The following is a 21,320-nucleotide window of genomic DNA, read 5'->3' on the forward strand; positions in this document are numbered from 1 at the left end:
GCTTTGGAGGCCCAGGGATTTCACTGGTTTGGATTCTGGGCATGGACCTAGCGACATAGCATTGCTCATCAAGGCACGCTGAGGCAGCATCCCATGTGCCACAACTAAAAGTACCCACAACTAAAATATACAACTATGTACTGGGGGCTTTGAGGAGAAGAAGGAAAAATTAAAAAAAAAAAATGTTCAGATCCTCTGCCTATTTTTTAATTGGGTTTGTTTTCTTGTTGTTGAGTTGTATGAGTTCTTTATATATTTTGGATATTACCCCTTATCGGTTGTAAGATTTGCAAATATCTTCTCCCACTTGTTAAGTTGTCTTTTCGTTTTGTTGATGGTTTCCTTTGCTGTGCAGAAGCTTTTTAGTTTGATGTAGTACCATTTGTTTGTTTTTGTTTTTATTTCCCTTTTCTGGTCAGACTTGGTATTTGAAAATATGTTGCTAAGGCTGACGTTGAAGAGTGTACTGCCTGTGTTTTCTTCTAGAAGTTTTATGGTTTCAGATCTTACATTCAAGTCTTTAATCCAGTTTGAGTTAATTTTTTGTGTAAAGTATAAGATAATGATCTACTTTAATTTTTTTCCATGTGGCTGTCGGGTTTTCCTAACCCCACTTATTGAAGAGACTTTGCTTTCTCCATTGTATATTCTTGGCTCGTTTGTCAAAAATTAGCTGTCCATAGATGTGTGGGTTTATTCCTGGGCTGTCAGTTCTGTTCCACTGATCTGTGTGTCTGTTTTTGTGCCAATACTATGCTGTTTTGATTACTGTAGCTTTCTATATTTTGAAATCAGAGAGTGTGATACCTCCAGCTTTGTTCTGTTTTCTTGGGATTGCTTTGGTTTACTAGTGATTTTTACATATAAATTTTGCCAGCAGTCACTTGACTGAGTTCTTCTTTTTCCTGCTGGTTGTTGACCTGCATCTGTTGTATTCCCAGGTTTTCATTCAATCATGTCATCTGTCAATAGTGACAGTTTGTCTCCTCTTTTTCAATATTTATACTTTTTTTTACTCGTCTAATTAATTGGCTAATATGTTGAAGATAATGCTAATTTATAGTATTGATAATTGGCATCCTTGTTGCCGGCTTTCAGCATTTTTTCATTGTTCATTTGGCTCTTAATTTTGTTATATATATCATGTTAAATGTCCATCTGTCTCTATTTTGCAAAGAGATTTTTGGGGTGGGGGTCAGGAATTGATGTTACTTTTTTTTCGGGTCTTTTTTATGATTTATAGCTATGATCATATGATTTTGCTCCTTTGCTCTATGGCAAATTATATCAATAAATTTACAAATTAACAGCCATGCTGGCGATCTCGAGATGTCTCTTATCTGGTTCAATCATTTCCCCCACCACTCCCAGTGTTTGCTGATATTCAAGATGTGTATTTCAGTGTTTGTAAGTGAGGTCAGTGCTTTTTGTTTTTTTTTAACGTGTTATCATTGTCCAGTTGTGTTACCAATGTTCTTTTGGCTTTAAAAGTGAATTGGGAGCTTTCTTTTTTTCTCTCTGCCCCAAAGTAGTTTAGTGAGTGTTGGACTTAAGTTTATGGACTTGTCGCTTTTTCTTCCTGAGGGAAGAGAAGGCCATGCTAGCTCTTTGATGACTTGCTTGTTCTCTGACAGCTTTTAGCCTCTTTTGGATTCCTGCCTCTTGTATTGGCAATTTTGGTAATAAATTTTTTGCCATAAACTTATCCATTTCATCTGAGTTTCTAGTTAATTCTTATAGTTTTCAAAGTGCTGTTAACGTATTTTGGTTTCTCATGGATATGTAATTATTGTTCTCTCCATTTCTAAATTTTTATAAACGGGTTTTCCTTTTTCCTTGGTTATGACAGTTAGTTTAACAATTAAGTTTTTTGTTGTTTAATCAAAGAATCAACTCTTACAATGTTTACTACTACTACTTTTTATTTTCTAATTCATTTGTGTCTTTATCTTTGTTTTTTGCTGCTTTTTCTTTTTCTTTTTTTGTTCTAATTGCTGACTTCTGGAATTGAGTGCATAGTTTGTCTCTTTTAATTCCTTCCTATTGGGTTTTGTAAATGTTTAAGGCTTTGGAGCTTTTCGTGAGCGCAGCTTTAGGGTCTGTAGTCGCACAGGTTTTGGTCTGTAGCATTGTCGTTATGTTGGTTTATAAACAGTAGGCCACTTCTCGTCTCTTTGAGATCTCCTCTTTGATTCAAGAGTGATTTAAGGACGTTTGATGATTTTAATTTTACTTATTTAAAAATTTGTTTTGTTTTTTCTATTTAGTGTTGTTGCCTTGTGGTCATTGAATGAGATTTTTCTGATTTTTAAATTTATTGAGATTTTCATTGTGGCCTAATATATTGTCACATCGAGTACCTATTCCATAGATTCTTGAAAAGGAGCTGTATCGTCACTTTTTAGAGTACAGAATCCCATATATCTAATAGGTAAAGTAATTTAAATTGCTATATTCTTCATTTTTGTTTATTTCATTTTCTTGGGCTGAAAGAGACATTTTATTTTTTATTTTAGTTATTTGTTTTATTGAGGTAAGGTTGGTTTATAACATGAGATAAATTTCAGGGATGCATCATTGTATTTTGACTTCGGTATGGACTGCATTGTGTTCACCACCAAAAGTCTGCTTTCCATCCATCACCTGCAAATATCTCACTTTACCCCTTCACCCTTTCTCCACCCCGAATGAGACATTCTAATGTTGTTCCATTTTGTGTGTAATTTTTTGGCAATTTTATCTGCTTTGTAGATTATCCCTTGTGTGATGTGCCCATTTTAATTTTGTGTGACCAATTTTCCTTAAATGTAAACATTGTCTTATATTACTGTTGTTACTCTAGCTTTCTCGTATTGTCAGCATATACGTTTTATCACTTTTTTTCTGTTAGAGGATTTTTTTCTGAAACAGTTAGGATTGGTATTTGTCAGTTAATTGAAAAATGGCTCCGAAGTACAGACCTCATGTGCTTTTAAACATTTTATTTTACATTAAAACAAATAAATGTGCACTCTTTCATTAGTTTCTAAATGTCTTTTCTTTAGATATCCATTGACTGAACTCTATCAATCTGAATTATGTAATCAGTATCCTGACATAATGTTTCCTCTGTGATTTCCAGTTTGGTACTTCTTTTAAGTAGAATTAGAAGTCAGTCACATTTGAAGGCAATCTTTGTACAATGGCTAGATTTTTTTAGAAGTGATGTTTTCCTAGTCTTTTTAGAGTGATTTTGCTTATACTTAATTTCACAGGAAATTTTTTTAGCCATCTGTATTTATTTAGTGTTTACAAATCAATTAACTGTTTTTGTGGAAACAACTTTTAAAAAATACTTACTGGGGCTGGCCCAGTGGTGCAGTGGTTAAGTTCACACGTTCTGCTTCAGTGGCTGAGGGTTCACCAGTTCGGATCCCCAGGTGTGGACATGGCACCACTTGGCAAGCCATGCTGTGGCAGAGGTCCCACATGTAAAGTAGAGGAAGATGGGCATGGATGTTAGCTCAGGGCCAGTCTGCCTCAGCAAAAAAAAAAAAAAAGAGAAAGCGAAGGATTGGTGGCAGATGTTAGCTCAGGGCTGATCTTCCTAAAAAAAAACCTTATTTGTTTACATGTTTAAATCATGCAATGAATTTAAATTCAGAGAAGTTTGTATGAACATCAGCCTTGCTCAGGAACTATTTTAAGGACTGAGGATATAACAAGTGACCAAGAGTGATATGTTCCTGATCTCAAGTAGAGTACAGCTAAATATAATTCAACTGATAGAATAAGAAAATAACAGAATGCTGAAGGAAGAAGAGGGTAGTTGGAAAGTGGAGGCTAATAGAGATTTTGTGGTGTTCAGAAACTTTCTGAGACAATTGGTTTTAGTGTGTTGTTTCATATAACATATGACTGGATTTTTAAAAACTATCTCTGAAAATCTTTTTCTTCTAATAGTTGAGTTTGTCTCATTCATATTTATTGGCTTAACAAACATTGGAACCTAAATTCCATCATATTTCATGTTATATTGGCCATGGCCTTTATTTTGTTTTTTATCATATGGTCTATTCCTTTCCCTCCTTTCTACTTCTCCCTTTCTGGAGAGTCTTTAGTATCTGTTCTTTATTTTTCCTTTTTTATGAAGGTAATGGCAAGTAATATACTGACAGATTCAGGAAGAGTAGAGCAGAATCCAAGGAACTGAATTGGAAATGTAAGAGCCTGAACCAAGGCGTGCCTGGAAACTGACGGTTCAACCCCTAGTGCAGAGAGTTGCAAGGGGAAACTCCTTATCTTCCTAGTGTTCTGTATGGATGTTTTGCTTATATTAAAAGTTTTTCTCTTTGTCCTTTTAAACTGTCTTCACAGGTGGTTTAAGCTAACACTTCTCAGAGTGTGGTCTGTGAATCCCTTTTCATAATAATGCTAAAACATTATTTGCTGTTTTCACGGAGGATGCAAAAGCAATGGTGGATAAAATTGATGGTGCCTTACCACAAACAAGGCAGTCGCACCAACTGTAATAGTATTAAACTTTCATAGAAGTCATATGTTATTTACCTCCAAGTACTTGTAGGAAAATGAAATTCCAGTTACATTTAAGAATGTCATTGATGAAGCAGTAAAAATTATTATTATTATTATTATTTTTGCTGTGGAAGATTTACTCTGAGCTGACATCTGTTGCCAGTCTTCCTCTTTTTGCTTGAGGAAGATTGGCCCTGAGCTAACATCTGTGCCAGTCTTCCTCTATTTTTTATATGTGGATCACCACCTCATTTTGGGCACCGAGGGGTGGTGTAGGTCTGTGTTCGGGAACTGAATTCGGGCTGCCAAAGCAGAGCACACTGAACTTGACCACTAGGCCACAGGGCCAGCTGCTGATTTTATTAAACCTTGACCCTGACTACAAATCTTTTCCGAATTTTTATGGTGAAGTGGAAGTGTGTAGAAAGCTCCTTCTACCACAAACTGAAGAAAGGAAGTTGTCTCGAGGAAGTGCACGTGCCGTGGTTGGAGCCGCTGGCTAAGATAGCTGCTTTTTCACAAAACCCCACTTTTACCTAAAAGAACAATTGACAGACTATGGTTTTTCAACGTGGGTTTTTAGTACATGTTTTCTCATAATTGACCACAGTAAGCCTATTACTTACTGACAGTATTGTTGCCAGTGATAAATTCAAGCTTTCAAGCAAAAATTAGAATTGTGGAAAACTTCTATCTGCCTCTGTTAGCTTAGCTGCTTCCCAATGCTTAAAGACTTTTCTGATGAGATTAGTAGTGATCTTAACAAATGTAATTTTTGATACCGTATAATGAAATAAATAATACAGGATACAAAATCCTGCATGGATAAAAGATTCATTCAGAATGCAAGCTAGACCAATGAAATATGATGCAGTAGAGTAAAAAAATTCTTGAGATGGTTTCAGATTTTACAGTGCAACTAACTTTTAAGAAACTATCACTTGTTGATTTTTTGTATAGTATCACAAGGAGAAAATCCAGTTATGTGAAAAAGTTATCAAATAAAATATCTCCCCGTTTTCCAGCTGTGTTTACGTCTGCAGGAGGCTGGATTTCCTCTCACACTTTAGCTGAGACAACATGTTGTAACAGATCGAATGCAGATGCAGACGTGAGTGCCCAGCTGTCTTCAGTCGGACAGAAAAGATTTACAATAATGTAAAACAGTGCCACTTTTCTAACTGAAGTTTTATTGGTTGAGGAAGTGTATTCGGTTTTCATGAAAATGTTATTTATGTTAACATATATTGAGTATATTGTCATTTTGCAATGAATTGCTAAATATTTTTAAATCTGTTTTAATGTCTAATAGGGTGAATTTCAATACTATAACCCACATAGACAAAGCTTTTTGTGGTTTTCAGTAGACTTTAAGAGGATGAAGAGGCCTTTAGAGCAGAAAGTTTGGGAACCACAGACGTAAGCACTAGACTGACTGGCCGGGCAGCTTATTATAGGGGAAGAACAAGCTCCCATGTCAGCAGCCAGGTTCAAATTCTGGATCTGCTATTTCCTGGTGGCAAACTATTTAACTTTGTTGGGCAAGTTTAATGTGACTGAGACCTAGTTTCCTCACTTGTAAAATGGCAATGATAAAACTGTTTCGTTCATTGAAGGTTAAGTAGTTTTCCGATGTTGTCTGTTATATTTTTTTTAGTTGTTACAAGGACAGGCATGACTACCTCCAATCATTTCTTAAAAAAGAGGTTGTGAAGGGGCCAGCCAGGTGGTATAGTGGTTAAATTTGTGTACTCCGCTTTGGTGGCCCGGGGTTCATGGATTTGGATCCTGGACACAGACCTACGCACTGCTCATCAAGCCATGCTGTGGCAGTGTCCCACACACGAAAAATAGACAAAGATTGGCACAGACGTTAGCTGCTGGTCAATCTTTCTCACCAAAAAAAAAAAAAAAGAGATTGTGAAAGTATTTGAAGATGTTGTCTTCTGCCCATATGGATAAAGTATTCATGTCTAAAACCTTTTTCCTTGAACCTTTATACACATTTTCAAGTGTATGTGTAAACTTAAAATTTTACAATTAGAAAAGCAGTAACTAATTCAGAACATTTACTTAGGCATGATGAGACAGATGGCAATCCTATAAAAAGATGGCATATATTTTTGGAAGTGCAAACAGAAAAACTGATACTCTTAAAAATTCCAGAGTAATCTTTGCCTAGAAAATGAAGAGAAGAGATAAAAGACCGTATGGCCTAATAGAACTTTTTATAGTTTCTAATGTCTAGGATTGAATTTTGTTTATTTAATGTTAGTATTGAGTTGCATATGGATTGGTAGTTGAGAAAGGATTAATCATCAGGTAGATGACGCCCAAGTAGTTTTACTGTGGTTGTCAGTCTCTTGTTTTCTATGAAATGGATGTGATAGTGGGGAGCAGAACCACTTGAACCCTAAATTTAATGAGGTTAATTCAAGCGTGAATGCATATCACCTCAGAATCAGTCACTGATCCTGCTGTCGGGCAATTATATGCATCAAGTTGCCGTCATTGTGGAGCAGTGTTCTCATTCATTTCACTTGGTGTTCATTGAACAAATGTTTATTGAGTGCTGCATTTGGGCCAGGTATGAGCTAGATGCTGGGTCTAAAGTGTTGAGAAAAAATTGACATAGTCTCTGCTTTCATGGAGATTTTAGTGTGCTTGGGTGATAGGCATTAATCAAATAATTATACAGACAGATTTAAGTATCCATCCCAGATGAAAATTCCAGGCAGGAGAGGGATGCAGTATTCTGAGATCCTGTAATTGGGGGATGTCACCCAGTCAGGAGGAGCAGGGTACGGTTCCCTGAGGAACTGACAGATGAGCTTAGGTGTGAAGCACTTAGTCAAAGAGGAGAGGGAAAAAAACGTTTCAGTCAAAGGGGCAGTACATTAAAAAGTTCTCTCTTGAGCAAGGATACGGTGAATACGAATGCGTTCAGTGTGACTAGACCAGAAATCACCAAGTGAAGAATGACCAGCCCCTGTAGGACCTTATTAACCATGTTAAGGAGTTTTGTGACTTTATCCTCAGTAATGGTAAATTATGGCTTGAGGTGGGGAGTGAGGGAGGCGAAAGTGGGTCGGTGTCCGATCACTGTGCCGGAGTAGGTTTGCATGTCTACCATCCACTTACTCTTGGTACGGAGCACCTGCTACGCCTTGGCGTGGTCCTAGACTCTTGGGAGACAGCAGTGAAGAAAGCAGAGGTAAAATCCCTGCCTTCGTTAAGTTATGTTCTTTAACGTAAAGAGCGGGGGAAAGATAAAGAACGTAATAAGAAGGTTCTATTGTATGCTAGGAAAAATAATACAACACAGTGAGAGGGTTTGGGTTGCAGCTTAAATGGCGTGGTCAAGGGAGGTCTCATTGCGAAGGCGACCGTTGAGCGGAGGCCAGAAGGAAATGGGGAGATTCATGTGTCATGTTTGCAGCCAGCACAAGGCCCTAAATGGCAGCACGTTTGTAGTACCCTCAGAGCATCAAGGAGGCAGTGGAGAGGGCAGGGGGAGAATAGTGTGAAGATAGGAGTCACGTCATGTAGGGCCTTACAGACCGCTGCAAAGACTTATGTCTTTTACTGAGTGAAGTGGAAAGCTGTTTCGCATTTTACTCTTGCTGCCGTTTGAGGATCGGACTTGAGAAAGACCAGAGTGCGTGTGAGAAGGAGAAGAGGCTCGCTCTCAGTCTCAGAACAGGATTCGCTCAGTCCAGCCATTGTTCACAGAAATTTACTAGGCACGTGGTCTACTGGGGAGACTTGAAAGTCCCCTCCTGGAGCTACACATGGTTCCAAGTGTTTGTTTCAACATCTTACATTTCATTACGAACTTTACCTAATAGGATGATTTTATGGTCCGTCTGTTTTTTAGATAAGGCAATTTGAGACCCCCTGGGTTTTTTCTTTTTCTTTTTTGTCATCAAAGTTACATTCCTGGTAGGTTTGTGTTTACATTCCTAGTAGGTTTGTGTATGTGTGTCAGATAGGATGATGTGTGGGCTCAAAACTGGGATGTGCATGTATAAACTAGACCATGTTGATATTCAAAACCTTTTAATTCTTCTCATTGCACTTAGAATCACACCCAAATACCTTGATGTGGCCAACTGGTGCCCCACTCTGCCTTCACGCCCTAGACTTTAGGCACATTGGGCTTCTCTGTTTGCATCTACAGTTTCCCATATGAGGGCCTTTACACATACCCTTTCCCTCAGTCTAGAAAGTTGTTCTCACTTCAGCCTTCCTTTGTGTAACTGGCTTATTCTCTTTATTCCAGCCTTGGCCTAAATACTGGCCTGTCAGAGAGGGCTTGGAGGGGTCTTACGTGTTCATGGAATCTAAAGTAGAAACCCCAGTATTCTCTGATTGCCTCCCTTTCCTTCATGGTGTCTGTTCCAATTACTAATTATCATGCCCTTCTTGGTTTACCTGTGTCGTGTCTGCCCTGCCCAGATGGCCTCTCCCAGGGAATAGTGAGCACCATGATGCCAAGGGCCACAGGGCTTTGTTACCGTCAAGGTGCATTCTTCCCACTTACGAAGTTTTCTGTGAAGACACACTTTTTTGTGGGTCAAGACTCCTTTGAGGATCTGATGATAGTAATGGACAGAGAAAAGAACATAGACAAAATATTTGGCCTATGAGTTCAGGGGGTTCAAAGAGCCACTAAGACCTGCTCATGCATTTTACCCACACCCTGGCATGCAGCGGGTTAGAGTGAAACTAGGAAGCAGAATTAGGAATCACCATACCTTCCCTTATCCTGTGTGTTTATTTACAGTCTAGTCTGATTTATAGCTTTTAGTCATTGGTCATGTTCCGAGTTGACTGCTTAAGAATGCTGTATCAGATAGTATCTGTCCAGCCGTTTCCCACTGTTTCTTTGCCCTGTCTTGGAGCTCACAGATTTCATCTCTTAGTTTTGCATCAAACATCTTAAATCCTCTTGAATCTAGTAGAGTATCTTACCAGTGGAGGGGAAAAGGGGCAGTAGAGGGCTTTATGAAAAATAACTTACGAGCAGAAAGGACAGTCTGTAGCACCCACTGTAACATTCGCATACTTAGTACAACCTAATATTTTTTTCAGATCCTGGTGACGGCATTGTCCGTATGTAGATAATTCAGTGGCTATTGTACTTTTTACCCATCGTCAACTTTTCAAAATCAAAGATAATTTTTCTTTTTAGATGTACTTATGCAAATACATGGTACTAAGTATTTGGGGTGGGGAGGATTGTTTAATACATTTACTTCCTTCTCTTTACCAGTATTTATTTGGTAGAATTTCCTTGGACCCTTTACATGCCTGAACACATACCATGTGAAAGTATGGAAACAGAGTCTGTGTGGTAGAGTTTGCTAACTGATAGGCAGGTAGGTGTTTCCCATGTGGCCTTTTTAGGTGGAATTGCCAAATCCTTGATCATTTGTAATAATGACTTTGATTTTATAGGAGAGAGATTGCTTCATTTTGATGAGGAGATTTAGCCAGTTTCGCACAGTGTGGATTTTCCTATCCATTTATTTACTTGATAGTCAAGGAATATTTACTTGGTATCAAAGAATTTAAGCAATATATATTAAATATCTAATGGTAGTTCCTGGTTAGGAATATAAAAATGAATAAAGACATGGTCTCTATCTTCAAGTACTACAATCTGGGGAGCTAAGATATGGATAGAACAGAAGCAATTCTAAGTCACTGTGTGACATACTGTTAAAGGAGTACAAATTGAGTCTTCTGAGTCCAGAGAAGGGAGAGAGAACTCCCTTCTGGCTGGATGATCAGAGCAGATTTTAGAAAGAAGTATATTTTTTTAAGGAATTCCCTGAAAGATAGATTAGGAAAGAGGAGGAGAACATTTTTCAGGAGGAAGGAATAGCATAAGCCAGGCACAGAGGTAGAAAAACGAAAGCCTTGGTGATTAGGATAGAAACTGGCCTGACATTTACACCTTTCCTAGAACCTTAGCTGGGCCTGACCCTCCAGGTCAAGCTTGAGGTTGATTTCTGTGCTTGGGTTTGAGAGATCTTGGGGTAACACTCCAGACAGATCATATATAAGCCCTTCCGGATGTTGATCCATTGATCTAGTTTATTAAGAATTTGATTTTTTGTTATTATTGTAAACAATACTTTCTTTGCAACATCTCTGTTATTGGGGCTAAACATGTTTGTTTTCTCTTGTATTCACATCTTTTTGTCTTATGGATTTTGGTAATTAAGTTTTCTTAATCTCTGTGAAATTGACACCCAGTTTTTTTTGTGCACAGAATTGGATTCATTGCTAGTGAGCCAGAAAATTATCACTTAACGCAGGGAGGTTTTATTAGTCTTCGGGTCGCCATTTTCAGCCTGTTAAGACGAATAAATGAGCTTTCTACTACTGTGAACGATTGTACGTAAAAGTTCTCTCTGATTAAGAGAAGTTAAGGACCTTTTGGTATACTTAGGTTGTCCTGCTTTTCTTACGTTCACAAAAGAATTTGACAGATGAGATCTCAGTCCCTTTGTGGTGTCTTTTGAACTGAAGTTTTATTCTTTATCTTTTGTACTCTGTTTAAGAAATTTTATTCTTATCTCAAAGTCTTATATTTTATTCTAACTAAACTTAGATTTTCACAATTAGATCTTTAATCTACTTATAATTTATTTTCATTGACATTGTGAGGTGTGGAATCCAGTGTTATTATTTTTCCAGATTTATAACCAATTGTCTTAGTACCATCAATTAAATACTGTCCTTTTCCCATTGGTTTGCCTTCTTTCATATGTCAGGTTTCCATACACACATGGGTCTGCTTTTGTGTGTGATACTGTTTCTTTATTTATAGAAATTTCTACAAATATTTCCATGGTGCACTTTTGTAATATTTTAAAATTATTTTATATTAGTCTGGCATATCGTTTAGCTGCAGCAGAATTTATAACTGACTTTCAAACATTTAAAAAACTTCATCCTATTCTGAAGGAGTATGAACATGGAATGTGCAGATTTTCATGAAGATCTTTTCGCCTTCCTAAAATATTTCTGTAGAAAGGCAAATTGATATGAAGTGAATATGTAAATGCTAAGTGTGGTAAGTTATGGTAAGTCATTGCTTGACAGCTTCAGGAATAGCCACATGGGAGTTACATAGTTTCTTGGGGTCTAGGGTACAGTGGCCGGGCTCTGGGGCTTGCTCATCCACAAGGCCCAGAGATTGGGCTCACGTGATGCAAACACGTTTACTTTTTAACAGATTTTTACCAAAAAGGCACTTTGCTCATTTTTACTTACTATCTATTTATTACCATGATACAGGATATTGTCTCCTGTTTCTGTTGATTCTTTTTCTTGTTGACTTTTAAAAATTTCAACATGATTTTATACATATTGTTATTCCCATATACATAGATTGTTTTACTTTACTTATATTTCATAACAGCTGCTTTCTAATGGAAGGTAGCAATTCATCTTAATCATACATCAACAAAATATCTAAATTCCATTGTGTGATGGTTTTACATTTACAAATGTACCCATCACAAACAGAGTGCGTGGATTCTTATTCTTGTCAAGAGATTAGATATTGGGATCCTGTCTACTCAAAAGGAGTGACTTGCCAGCTAAAGTATATTGTCACTATATTCTCTATTTCATGTTTGTGGATGGCCATACAAAACAAAACAAAAATGTTAATAACTTAAATATTACATCTTTAAACTTAGGTAGAAGATAATGCTACTTGGATAGTGAGTTCATCTAATATATAACTTAATATAATGTTTAAAAGTAACTGGTGCCTTGGGGCTGGCCTGGCGGCTCAGTGGTTAAGTTTGCACGTTCCACTTCAGTGGCCTAGGGTTGGCTGGTTCGAATCCTGGGTGTGGACATGGCACTGCTTGGCAAGCCATGCTGTGGCAGGCATCCCACATATAAAGTAGAGGAAGATGGGCGTGGATGTTAGCTCAGGGCTAGTCTTCCTCAGCAAAAAGAGGAGGATTGGCAGCAGGTGTTAGCTCAGGGCTAATCTTCCTCAAAAAAAAAGTAACTGGTGCCCAAATATTTGTACTTATTTTTTACAACTTGCTCAAAAACATAGTATGTGACAGTAAGACTTTTAAAATTGCTTCTTCCTTTATGGGGGTGATATCGCTGATCCCCTAATAGGTTGTCTGATCTGAGTAGTTTTTACTAAAAATGATTTCATGCAGATTCTATCTGCACAGTAACCAAGTCCTATCTAGAACTAAAGTAAACATTTGGAAGCTCTCTCTCAACTCCCACCATGTGTTAATTGCTATAGTACTAATGGGTTTGTGTTACAGTTGTTATGATGTGCACATTACCACACAGTGCTGGTATGTAGTAGGGGCTTAGTAAATGCCCAGTGAATTAATGAATGTCATCACACTTACTTAGGCTTTTGCCGGGAAACTGAGTGGTGCTAAACTTATGGGTGGAGAGATCAAATCTTGCTCTCAGTTTTATTAGCATTTTTCTCAAAGCTAATCATCTTGTTATGGCACTATACTTTGATGGTTGCAGAAACTGCAGAACTTGGCCATAGAGGAAATGAAACATTATGCATAGGTTAAACAGAATGTCTTTGCAAAGCAGTTATTACTGTGATCAATTAATATGACTTTGGGTGTCAGAATTCTTTTGTATGAAATGATGTTCAGAAAGTCTTTGCAGAATTGAAATCCTATCATTTCAGTGATGAAACAGTATACAAAGAAGTTTAGAAAGTATATTTTTGGATACAGAAGTAAAAATTTGCCATGGGAAATTACAGAAAAAAGAGGAAGAAATAATAATTCTGGAAGTATGCTTCATAGTCTTCTTCCACATAGACCTACACTAGACATATCTAGTTTGTACGGGTGTGCCCTAGAGGTGGGAGTGTTTCAAGATGTGAGCATTCAGCTTCTCTTTCGTCTGTGCTGGGCACTGGGAATGGGGAGGTGGATGGGCTCAAGGAACTCTTGGGTATAGAGGGACAATTTTAGACTTTTTACAGATAATTTATCACAGATTATGGAATTCTTTTTATTTATTTTACAGATGTTTAAATATTTAAAAACATGTATAAGTTGTTGAGGAATCACCCAGGTTCGTTATTCCTCGAGTTTGATGTGCTGCCTCTTTATTGAGTGTTCGCTGTCTGGGGGACACAGACTCGTGCTGGGCAGAGTCAGGGAGCGGTGTGCATTGGTGCTGAAGAGGAGTGTGGGTCTGCTGGAGGAGGCAGGAAAGACAGGAGCGCTGACCCATCATTAAGGAGAAAACCAAAGCAAAGTGGAGAAAGAAAAGAGGGAGGTTAGGGTTTGTTCTTGGAGCATTACCAAAGATTTGTCAAACGCTGGTTATGTAGCGGGCAGTGATCTACGACTCTGCTGGGTGAGACGGAAAAAATCCTGTCCTAATGGAGCTTACCTTCCTATGAAGATACTCAGGTGTCCTTGTTCAGAAGCTAAAGGGTTAAAACTGAGTAAGATAAAACTTTTGTGGAAATGCATTTTAATATGACTTTTTTTAATTTATTTTTTTATTTTAGAAAATGGCTCCAAAGGGTAAATGAAGCTGGAAAAATACATAGATGCAGCATTGCAGCCTCTCCAGATGTTTGAGAATAATATTTCAGAGAGAAATTGATCCCCTTGGATTAGGTAACTAGTCATAATGAAGAAAATTAGTCTTAAAACCTTCCGGAAGTCTTTCAACTTGAATAAAAGTAAAGAAGAAACGGATTTCATGGTAGTACAACAACCATCACTAGCAAGTGATTTTGGAAAAGATGATTCCTTATTTGGTAGCTGCTATGGTAAAGATATGGCAAGCTGTGATATCAACAGTGAAGATGAAAAAGGTGGCAAAAATAGATCCAAAAGTGAAAGCCTCATGGGTACGTTAAAAAGACGGCTCTCTGCCAAACAGAAGCAGAAAGGCAAGGGCAGCACGGCCTCTGGGAGCTCTGCCGACGAGGACACCTTCTCCTCCTCCTCAGCACCCATCGTCTTTAAAGATGTGAGAGCTCAAAGGCCGATGAGGTCCACTTCCCTCCGCAACCATCACTACAGCCCCACGCCGTGGCCTCTTCGACCTACCAACTCTGAGGAGACGTGTATCAAAATGGAGGTGAGAGTCAAAGCCTTGGTTCACTCGTCCAGTCCAAGCCCAGCACTGAATGGTGTTCGGAAGGATTTTCACGACCTTCAGTCTGAAACTGTGTGCCAAGAACAAAGTAGCTCCCTGAAGAGTTCGGAATCTCAGAATGGAGACTTGCATCTTCACCTTGATGAACATGTGCCTGTAGTTATTGGACTTATGCCTCAGGACTACATTCAGTATACTGTGCCTTTAGATGAGGGGATGTACCCTTTGGAAGGATCACGTAGCTATTGTCTGGACAGTTCTTCTCCCATGGAAGTCTCTGCAGTCCCTCCTCAAGTGGGAGGGAACTCCTTCTCTGAAGACGAGAATCAGGTGGACCAGGACCTAGTCGTGGCCCAGGAGATCTTTGTGGATCAGTCGGTGAATGGCTTGTTGATTGGCACCACGGGAGTCATGTTGCAGAGCCCGAGAGCAAGTCATGATGACGTCCCTCCACTCTCACCATTGCTACCTCCAATGCAGACTAATCAAATCCAAAGGAACTTCAGTGGCCTCACCGGCGCGGATGCCCACGTGGCTGAAAGTATGCGCTGTCATTTGAATTTTGATCCTAACTCTGCCCCTGGGGTTGCAAGAGTTTATGACTCAGTGCAGAGTAGTGGTCCCATGGTTGTGACAAGCCTTACTGAGGAGCTGAAAAAACTTGCAAAGCAAGGATGGTACTGGGGACCAATCACACGCTGGGAGGCAGAAGGGAAGTTAGCGAATGTGCCAGATGGTTCTTTTCTTGTTCGGGATAGTTCTGATGACCGTTATCTTTTAAGCTTGAGCTTTCGCTCCCATGGCAAAACACTTCACACTAGAATTGAACACTCAAACGGTAGGTTTAGCTTTTATGAACAACCAGATGTGGAAGGACATACGTCTATAGTTGATCTAATTGAGCATTCAATCAGGGACTCTGAAAATGGAGCTTTTTGTTATTCAAGGTCTCGGTTGCCTGGCTCTGCGACGTACCCCGTCAGGCTGACCCATCCCGTGTCGCGGTTCATGCAGGTGCGCTCCCTGCAGTACCTGTGTCGGTTTGTCATACGTCAGTACACCAGAATAGACTTGATTCAGAAACTGCCTTTGCCAAACAAAATGAAGGATTATTTACAGGAGAAGCACTACTGAAAGATGATGAGAACCCTGCATCTTGCACTTTGGGAATAAGAAAAAGAGATTGAAATAACAGTTTACAAACTTTAATTGCTATCAGTTCTTTTGCTGCCATACTATTTCAGTTTTATGTGTAAAAGAGTAATCAGTTTGTTTAGGGGTGGGGAAGTGTTGGCAAGGTGTCTTGGGTTTATTTTGGTTTTTTAAAAAGAGAAGTCTTGAGGTTTTAGAAGTGTGCATTATCTTTCATCAATGTGCAGAATAATCACAATGTGAATTATCAGATTCTCCTTAACCCCCCCTCCCCAAGTCCTTTGCTGCTATCCACTGTGATTTTTATGCATTAAAAGCACATTTCATGTGTATTCAGCCCTAAGTAAAGTTGAATGAAACTTAGAGTGAAAATTGTTATGTCTCTTTAAATGGCCCATTTTCAAAGATAGTGTTGGGTAAACGTACCCTTATGATAAAACACAGAATTTACGCATACACTGAAAATGATTTGTAATCTCATACTTTAGAAAGATTTATTTAGAATTATGAATCAACATAATCTTGGGTAATGGAATGCAAATCTGCATTGTATCTTTTACAACACTCATTTCTAAATTATTTTTAAGGTTGTGCTATTTTTTTGGTTATGTAAAGTTGAATTTTTCTGTTGCTTTCATTTTCATCTTGTGGTTTGTCTATTTTAATAAATGGCCTTACATTAAAAAATCATAAAGAAATGAATACCGTCAGTTTAGAAATTGTTGCCTTTTCCGTCATTAAACTCTGGTAAAAATTGGCATAACATGTAAAGACCTATGGAACTAGAACTATTATTAAAGAAATACTAGATGATCATAGTTTCCTGTGATAGCAATTTTTTTGTGTTATCTATACTTTTCTTTGGTAAAATGTTTTATCTGTGATTTCTTCAGCTTAGTCAGTGTTTTTTCTTGGGTGAACTTGATGTAGAACTGATTTTCATAAGTGGACTAGATTCTCTTGCAACATTGAAGTTTATCTAAGTTTTAAATTGATTTGAATAGAAAGACAACATGATTTTAAAGTTGGATTTATATAATTCTTTATGTAGTCACTGTTAGTATGTACTAGATTCGACCCTTCCTTCCCCCTACTAAAAAAACAAAAACCAAAACCCAGAAAAACCCGATTACTTTAGTTGAAAAATTGTGGAAATTGTGGAGCATCGTGTAAGAAAAATATTAAAATCATATCATGTATATGGAAGTCTTATTGCCTACCATATATACTTCCATTTAAAAATAGGCTTTCTATTTGTTTCTTTTTAATTTAGCTAAGTCTTAAGTAAATTGGCATCATTAGTATCTTTTTGAGTCAGTCCTTGGGGGGGACTCGCTAAGAACTTTTTAGTTATTTTGAATGCAGTGTTTACTCACTGCACTGTTCTTTAGTGTAGTTTTGGGATTACCCCAACCAGAAAATGTTTCCAGCTACACAACTTTAAAGGGAAATGTTTCCGTCACAGATGAAAGAGGTAATTTAAGACATTTCTTCCTTTGCAGCTCAGTTTTCCTCTCTCTTACCTCCATTTAAAAACAAGAGTCAAGGTCTTAGGTCAAAATTAGTTGACATTCAGACATATCAGTGTCCCCGTGTTTTTCTCTGTTTTTTTTAGGGTCAGAACTGAGAATTACCAAGAAAAGGCACAATGCCATAATATCATGTTATGGTATTTTGACTTAAAGGGGGAAAGGTACTTAATTTTGGTGGAATGTTGATTGTACCTTGTCACAAAGACTCCTCTTTCATTTTCTGATATGTTTTCACCTACTAAGATGGCATATGGAGTATACTGTAATAATATAATTTAAGTATTCACTATAAGCTATTTGGATTAAGAACTATTACAGAGTTGTAAACTTATCAAAGTAATGCAAGACATTTAAACTATTTTTTTGCAAAACTATTTATTTTTAAACAATTTAAAATATATCTAGGGTGAGTTAAAAGTCCCTGTGCATCTATATTAGATGGCAGGTGTCGTCACAGAGTCACTGTGTATTAATAATAAATGTTGAAGTGGCTTCTCCGTGTTTCTAGAAGCATTTACATGTACTCTTTGTGAGGTCATGGTGCACAGAGGTCTTTGGACTGCCCTGAACCCCGTCTTACCATGTCGCTATAGCCTGTTCCCCACGTTTTCCCCATGATACCATGTGTTTAAGATCTAGCCATTTAGTTTCAAGTTAAGGTTATTCTGATTTTCATCTAAGTGTTTTTAAAATTGTATTTTCTGTTTTTATGGAGGGGCAAGCCTTGATACTGTTCTAATTCAGCCAATTTTATGTGCTTTTGTATATTCGTAATATAAAATACTTTAAAAGTAAAATGCCCTATTCTAATTCAATTTGAAATTGCTAAGGTCTGATAGCGTATGGTAAAAGTAAAAGTATTTGCCAAGAAATTATTTACAAACAAAGTGAGCAGTATTGTAGTATTTCCTGCTTTTTTGTAGAGAGCTCCATTTGGCATAGGCAACACAACGTAATGTGGAAGATTGGCCTTATAGGAGACTACAACAGTCTGGGTGAAAATGGAAAGGGGAAAAGAGAGAAAATCTTCATCCTGTACTTTGGTCTAGGTACAATTTGGGTAAATTTCTGAATTCTATTGAATAGTGGCTTAGATGACATGGACATAATCTGTAAGTGAGTTTTAAATATGTGCTTCTAAAAATCTGAGCTCAAGGCAAGAAAAAGAAAACAGGAAAACTGTATCCTTTTGCCATAATAAATGAATCAGAGTTGATTTTATCAAATATTTCATCACAAAACATGATGGAAGCCAGAAGCTATTTTCAGGCTTACTAGGAGACTATTATGCATTTTTATAAATAATAAAGCATAGAAAGTACTTGAAAAATGTGTCACTCTTTCTCTTTCAAAGGAAAACTGTTCTCTTTCTGCTTGGTGCAATAATCTGAAAATTTCGAAGGTCAAAAATATTATATCACAGGAAATGATCATAGAACTAAAAATAGTTTTTAAGGAAACCAGCTACACAGGGCAGCCATCTTGCTGTTGAAGAAAATCATGTGCCAAAGGCTAAATCGTTGGCGTTTAGGAAATAAAACAAAGTATACATTATAATTTCTGAGCCAGTATTATTGAAACAGGATAAAAGTTACTAAAATCTTAAATAGGTTATATATAATGTCTCTGCTAGTGCTACAGGTCTAAATATCTTAACAATGCTTTCAGAAATGCCAGTTTTAATCATTGTACATTTCACATTGTATATGAGAGATAATTGCTTTATGAATGATTCAAAATAATATTTTAAAACTTAATGGCTTTTCATTGGATGTGAGGTCTTAATTTGAAAATGAAATCACACTACCAGCAATAGACAAGTTTTGTTGAAAACTCTAATAAGGAACAATCGCCAGTTCCATACAAACTTTAAAATTCTAAAATAAAGTATTGGTACGCTAGTAATCACAAATCTGGTTTCTTTTAATACTTTTTTAATCCTGTAAAGAAAGTTTTTTATAAACATCCTTTTTATTAATCAGATATAATGTGGCGAATGTGTAGTTGCTGTTTCTGAAAAGTGATCCAAACTCTACATCCAGAGATGATGAAAAATTCTTACAGAATTTTGTATTAAGTATACATGTTCGGTTAATGACATTTTATAGTCGTTGGAGTGCCATGAAATTAATACTTGCAATCCAGATTGCTGTAGTTTACACTTTTTCTGTATGTTTCAAATCAGGTGTGTACCATTTGTACTGAGAACACCACAGAATGAATTATCCAAAGTCCTTTGATTTTAATATGTGTTTCGGTTTGTAAACAAATTACAGTAATTTCTTGCACATTTTTGGAAATTAATTGTATAAGAATTTATGTATCTGCTTCTAGATACGGTGTGTAAATAAAACTTTCGTTCACAAGATCTGCCTTGTAGTCTGTTTAATACCCAGCTTCGGGGACCGCCCGTGGCCTAGTGGTTAAGTTCACGTGCTCCGCTGCGGCGGCCCAGGGTTTCGCTGGTTTAGATCTAAACCATGTCGCTGGGCGCGGACATGGCACAACTCATCAGGCCATGTTGAGGCGGTGTCCCATGTACTACACCTAGAAGGACCCACAACTAAAATACACAACTGTATACTGGGGGGATTTGGGGAGAAAAAGCAGAAAGAAAAAAGATTTGCAACAGTTGTTAGCTCAGGTACCAATCTTTAAAATAAAAAAAATACCCAGCTGCAGAGTGGTTTTAATTAGCATGAGATTAACTAGATAATTTCTGAATGTGTCATAAACTGGGCAGAGACTAGATGGTAGGGCCCAGCAAATTTTAGTAAAAAAGGAAAAGTGAAATTGTGTCACTCGTGGGAGACATGAAACAGATTGGGAATCAGCCAATGTTGCTAATATCCTAAAGCCTTCAACATAAAGGCTGGAGTGAGTTGGCAGAACATTTACTAAACAAAGACTAATTAAAATTAACACTAACTAAAACCTTACTAAAAGAAGGTTAGGCTGAGTGATAAAATGTGTGGGTTGAGACATTTTTAAAAACATGTCGCTTAATAGTGTTTCATAGAAATTGAACCAGCTTATCAAAGTGCATTGTGTAGAAGTCATGTTGAAATCCTTTCATAGGTAAGAATGATTTCTCATATCCACTGAATTTAATTATATGCTTTTGAAGTTCTTAAACACCACATTGGGTTAAACGTTTAAAATTTTGTTTTATTTTTAACAGGCCTTTTTTTTATCCTAGCTAATTCAAAGATAAATTTTTAAACGACCTTATTCAGAATGTATCACAAATTTTGGCTTTCATAGAATCCAGATAATGTGATGTTCTAACCCCATTTTGCAGATCTGGTATCATTTGACAGCATTGACTTTAATATCTTACATAATCTGCTGATGGTGGTGCTAATGAAATATGAAATTGGGACGAGAATGGTCACGCCTCAGGAATTGTGTAAAAGGCTAGACTTTACAAACTTAGACCATATCCGGATAAACAGCTTTTTATTCTCATCTAACCCTTCCCGAGGGTCATTCATTCAGAAGATGGAGCAGAAGGGAGTGCGTCAAGGCTGGGCTGGATTCCCTGTAGGTGCCTGTGGCTGGGAAAGCCCCGCCCTGAGGAGGGAGAGGCCTCAGTACACACACACGCACACACACAAACACACGCTCTGAATCAGGTTAAAGACTTGCCGCCACAATAGGAGATAATTTATTGAGAACATGGGGTTGACCTCAGAACTTCCGTAATTTATCATTAGGCTGACCATAGGCAATTTCTTTGACTCCCAATTTTTTTAACTCGCAGGTTTTACTTATACTTTATACTAGGCTTTCAACCATCTCAATAAAAAAATATTTTAACCTTTATTTCACTTGCATTTGGTTCTTACTGTCTGCTATTTTAACCCCCAGTCTAGTTTTTTTTCCTTTCAAATCTTTAACTTCATTTAAACTTCATTATTTTAAAAAAAACAACTTTAATTCTTTCAGCTTTTTCATATTCCAATTTCCACT

The 21,320-nt window shown here is 37.4% G+C and overlaps 1 protein-coding gene across 5 annotated transcripts in view; it reads left to right on the forward strand.

Annotated features, from left to right (window-relative positions):
• SOCS6 (suppressor of cytokine signaling 6) overlaps positions 1-19,714 on the forward strand; it is a 40,473-nt gene extending 20,759 nt beyond the window's left edge. For 4 of the 5 annotated variants that reach the window (XM_070275055.1, XM_070275056.1, XM_070275054.1 and 1 more), the window contains one exon: positions 14,066-19,714. In XM_070275055.1, coding sequence (XP_070131156.1) covers positions 14,191-15,798 — 1,608 coding nt within the window. In that variant the 5' untranslated portion in view covers positions 14,066-14,190 and the 3' untranslated portion in view covers positions 15,799-19,714. 5 annotated transcript variants of the gene reach the window in all.
• Positions 19,715-21,320: the final 1,606 nt, after the last annotated feature.

The sequence above is a fragment of the Equus caballus genome, chromosome 8 (assembly GCF_041296265.1).
Source record: "Equus caballus isolate H_3958 breed thoroughbred chromosome 8, TB-T2T, whole genome shotgun sequence".
Lineage (NCBI taxonomy): Eukaryota > Metazoa > Chordata > Mammalia > Perissodactyla > Equidae > Equus > Equus caballus.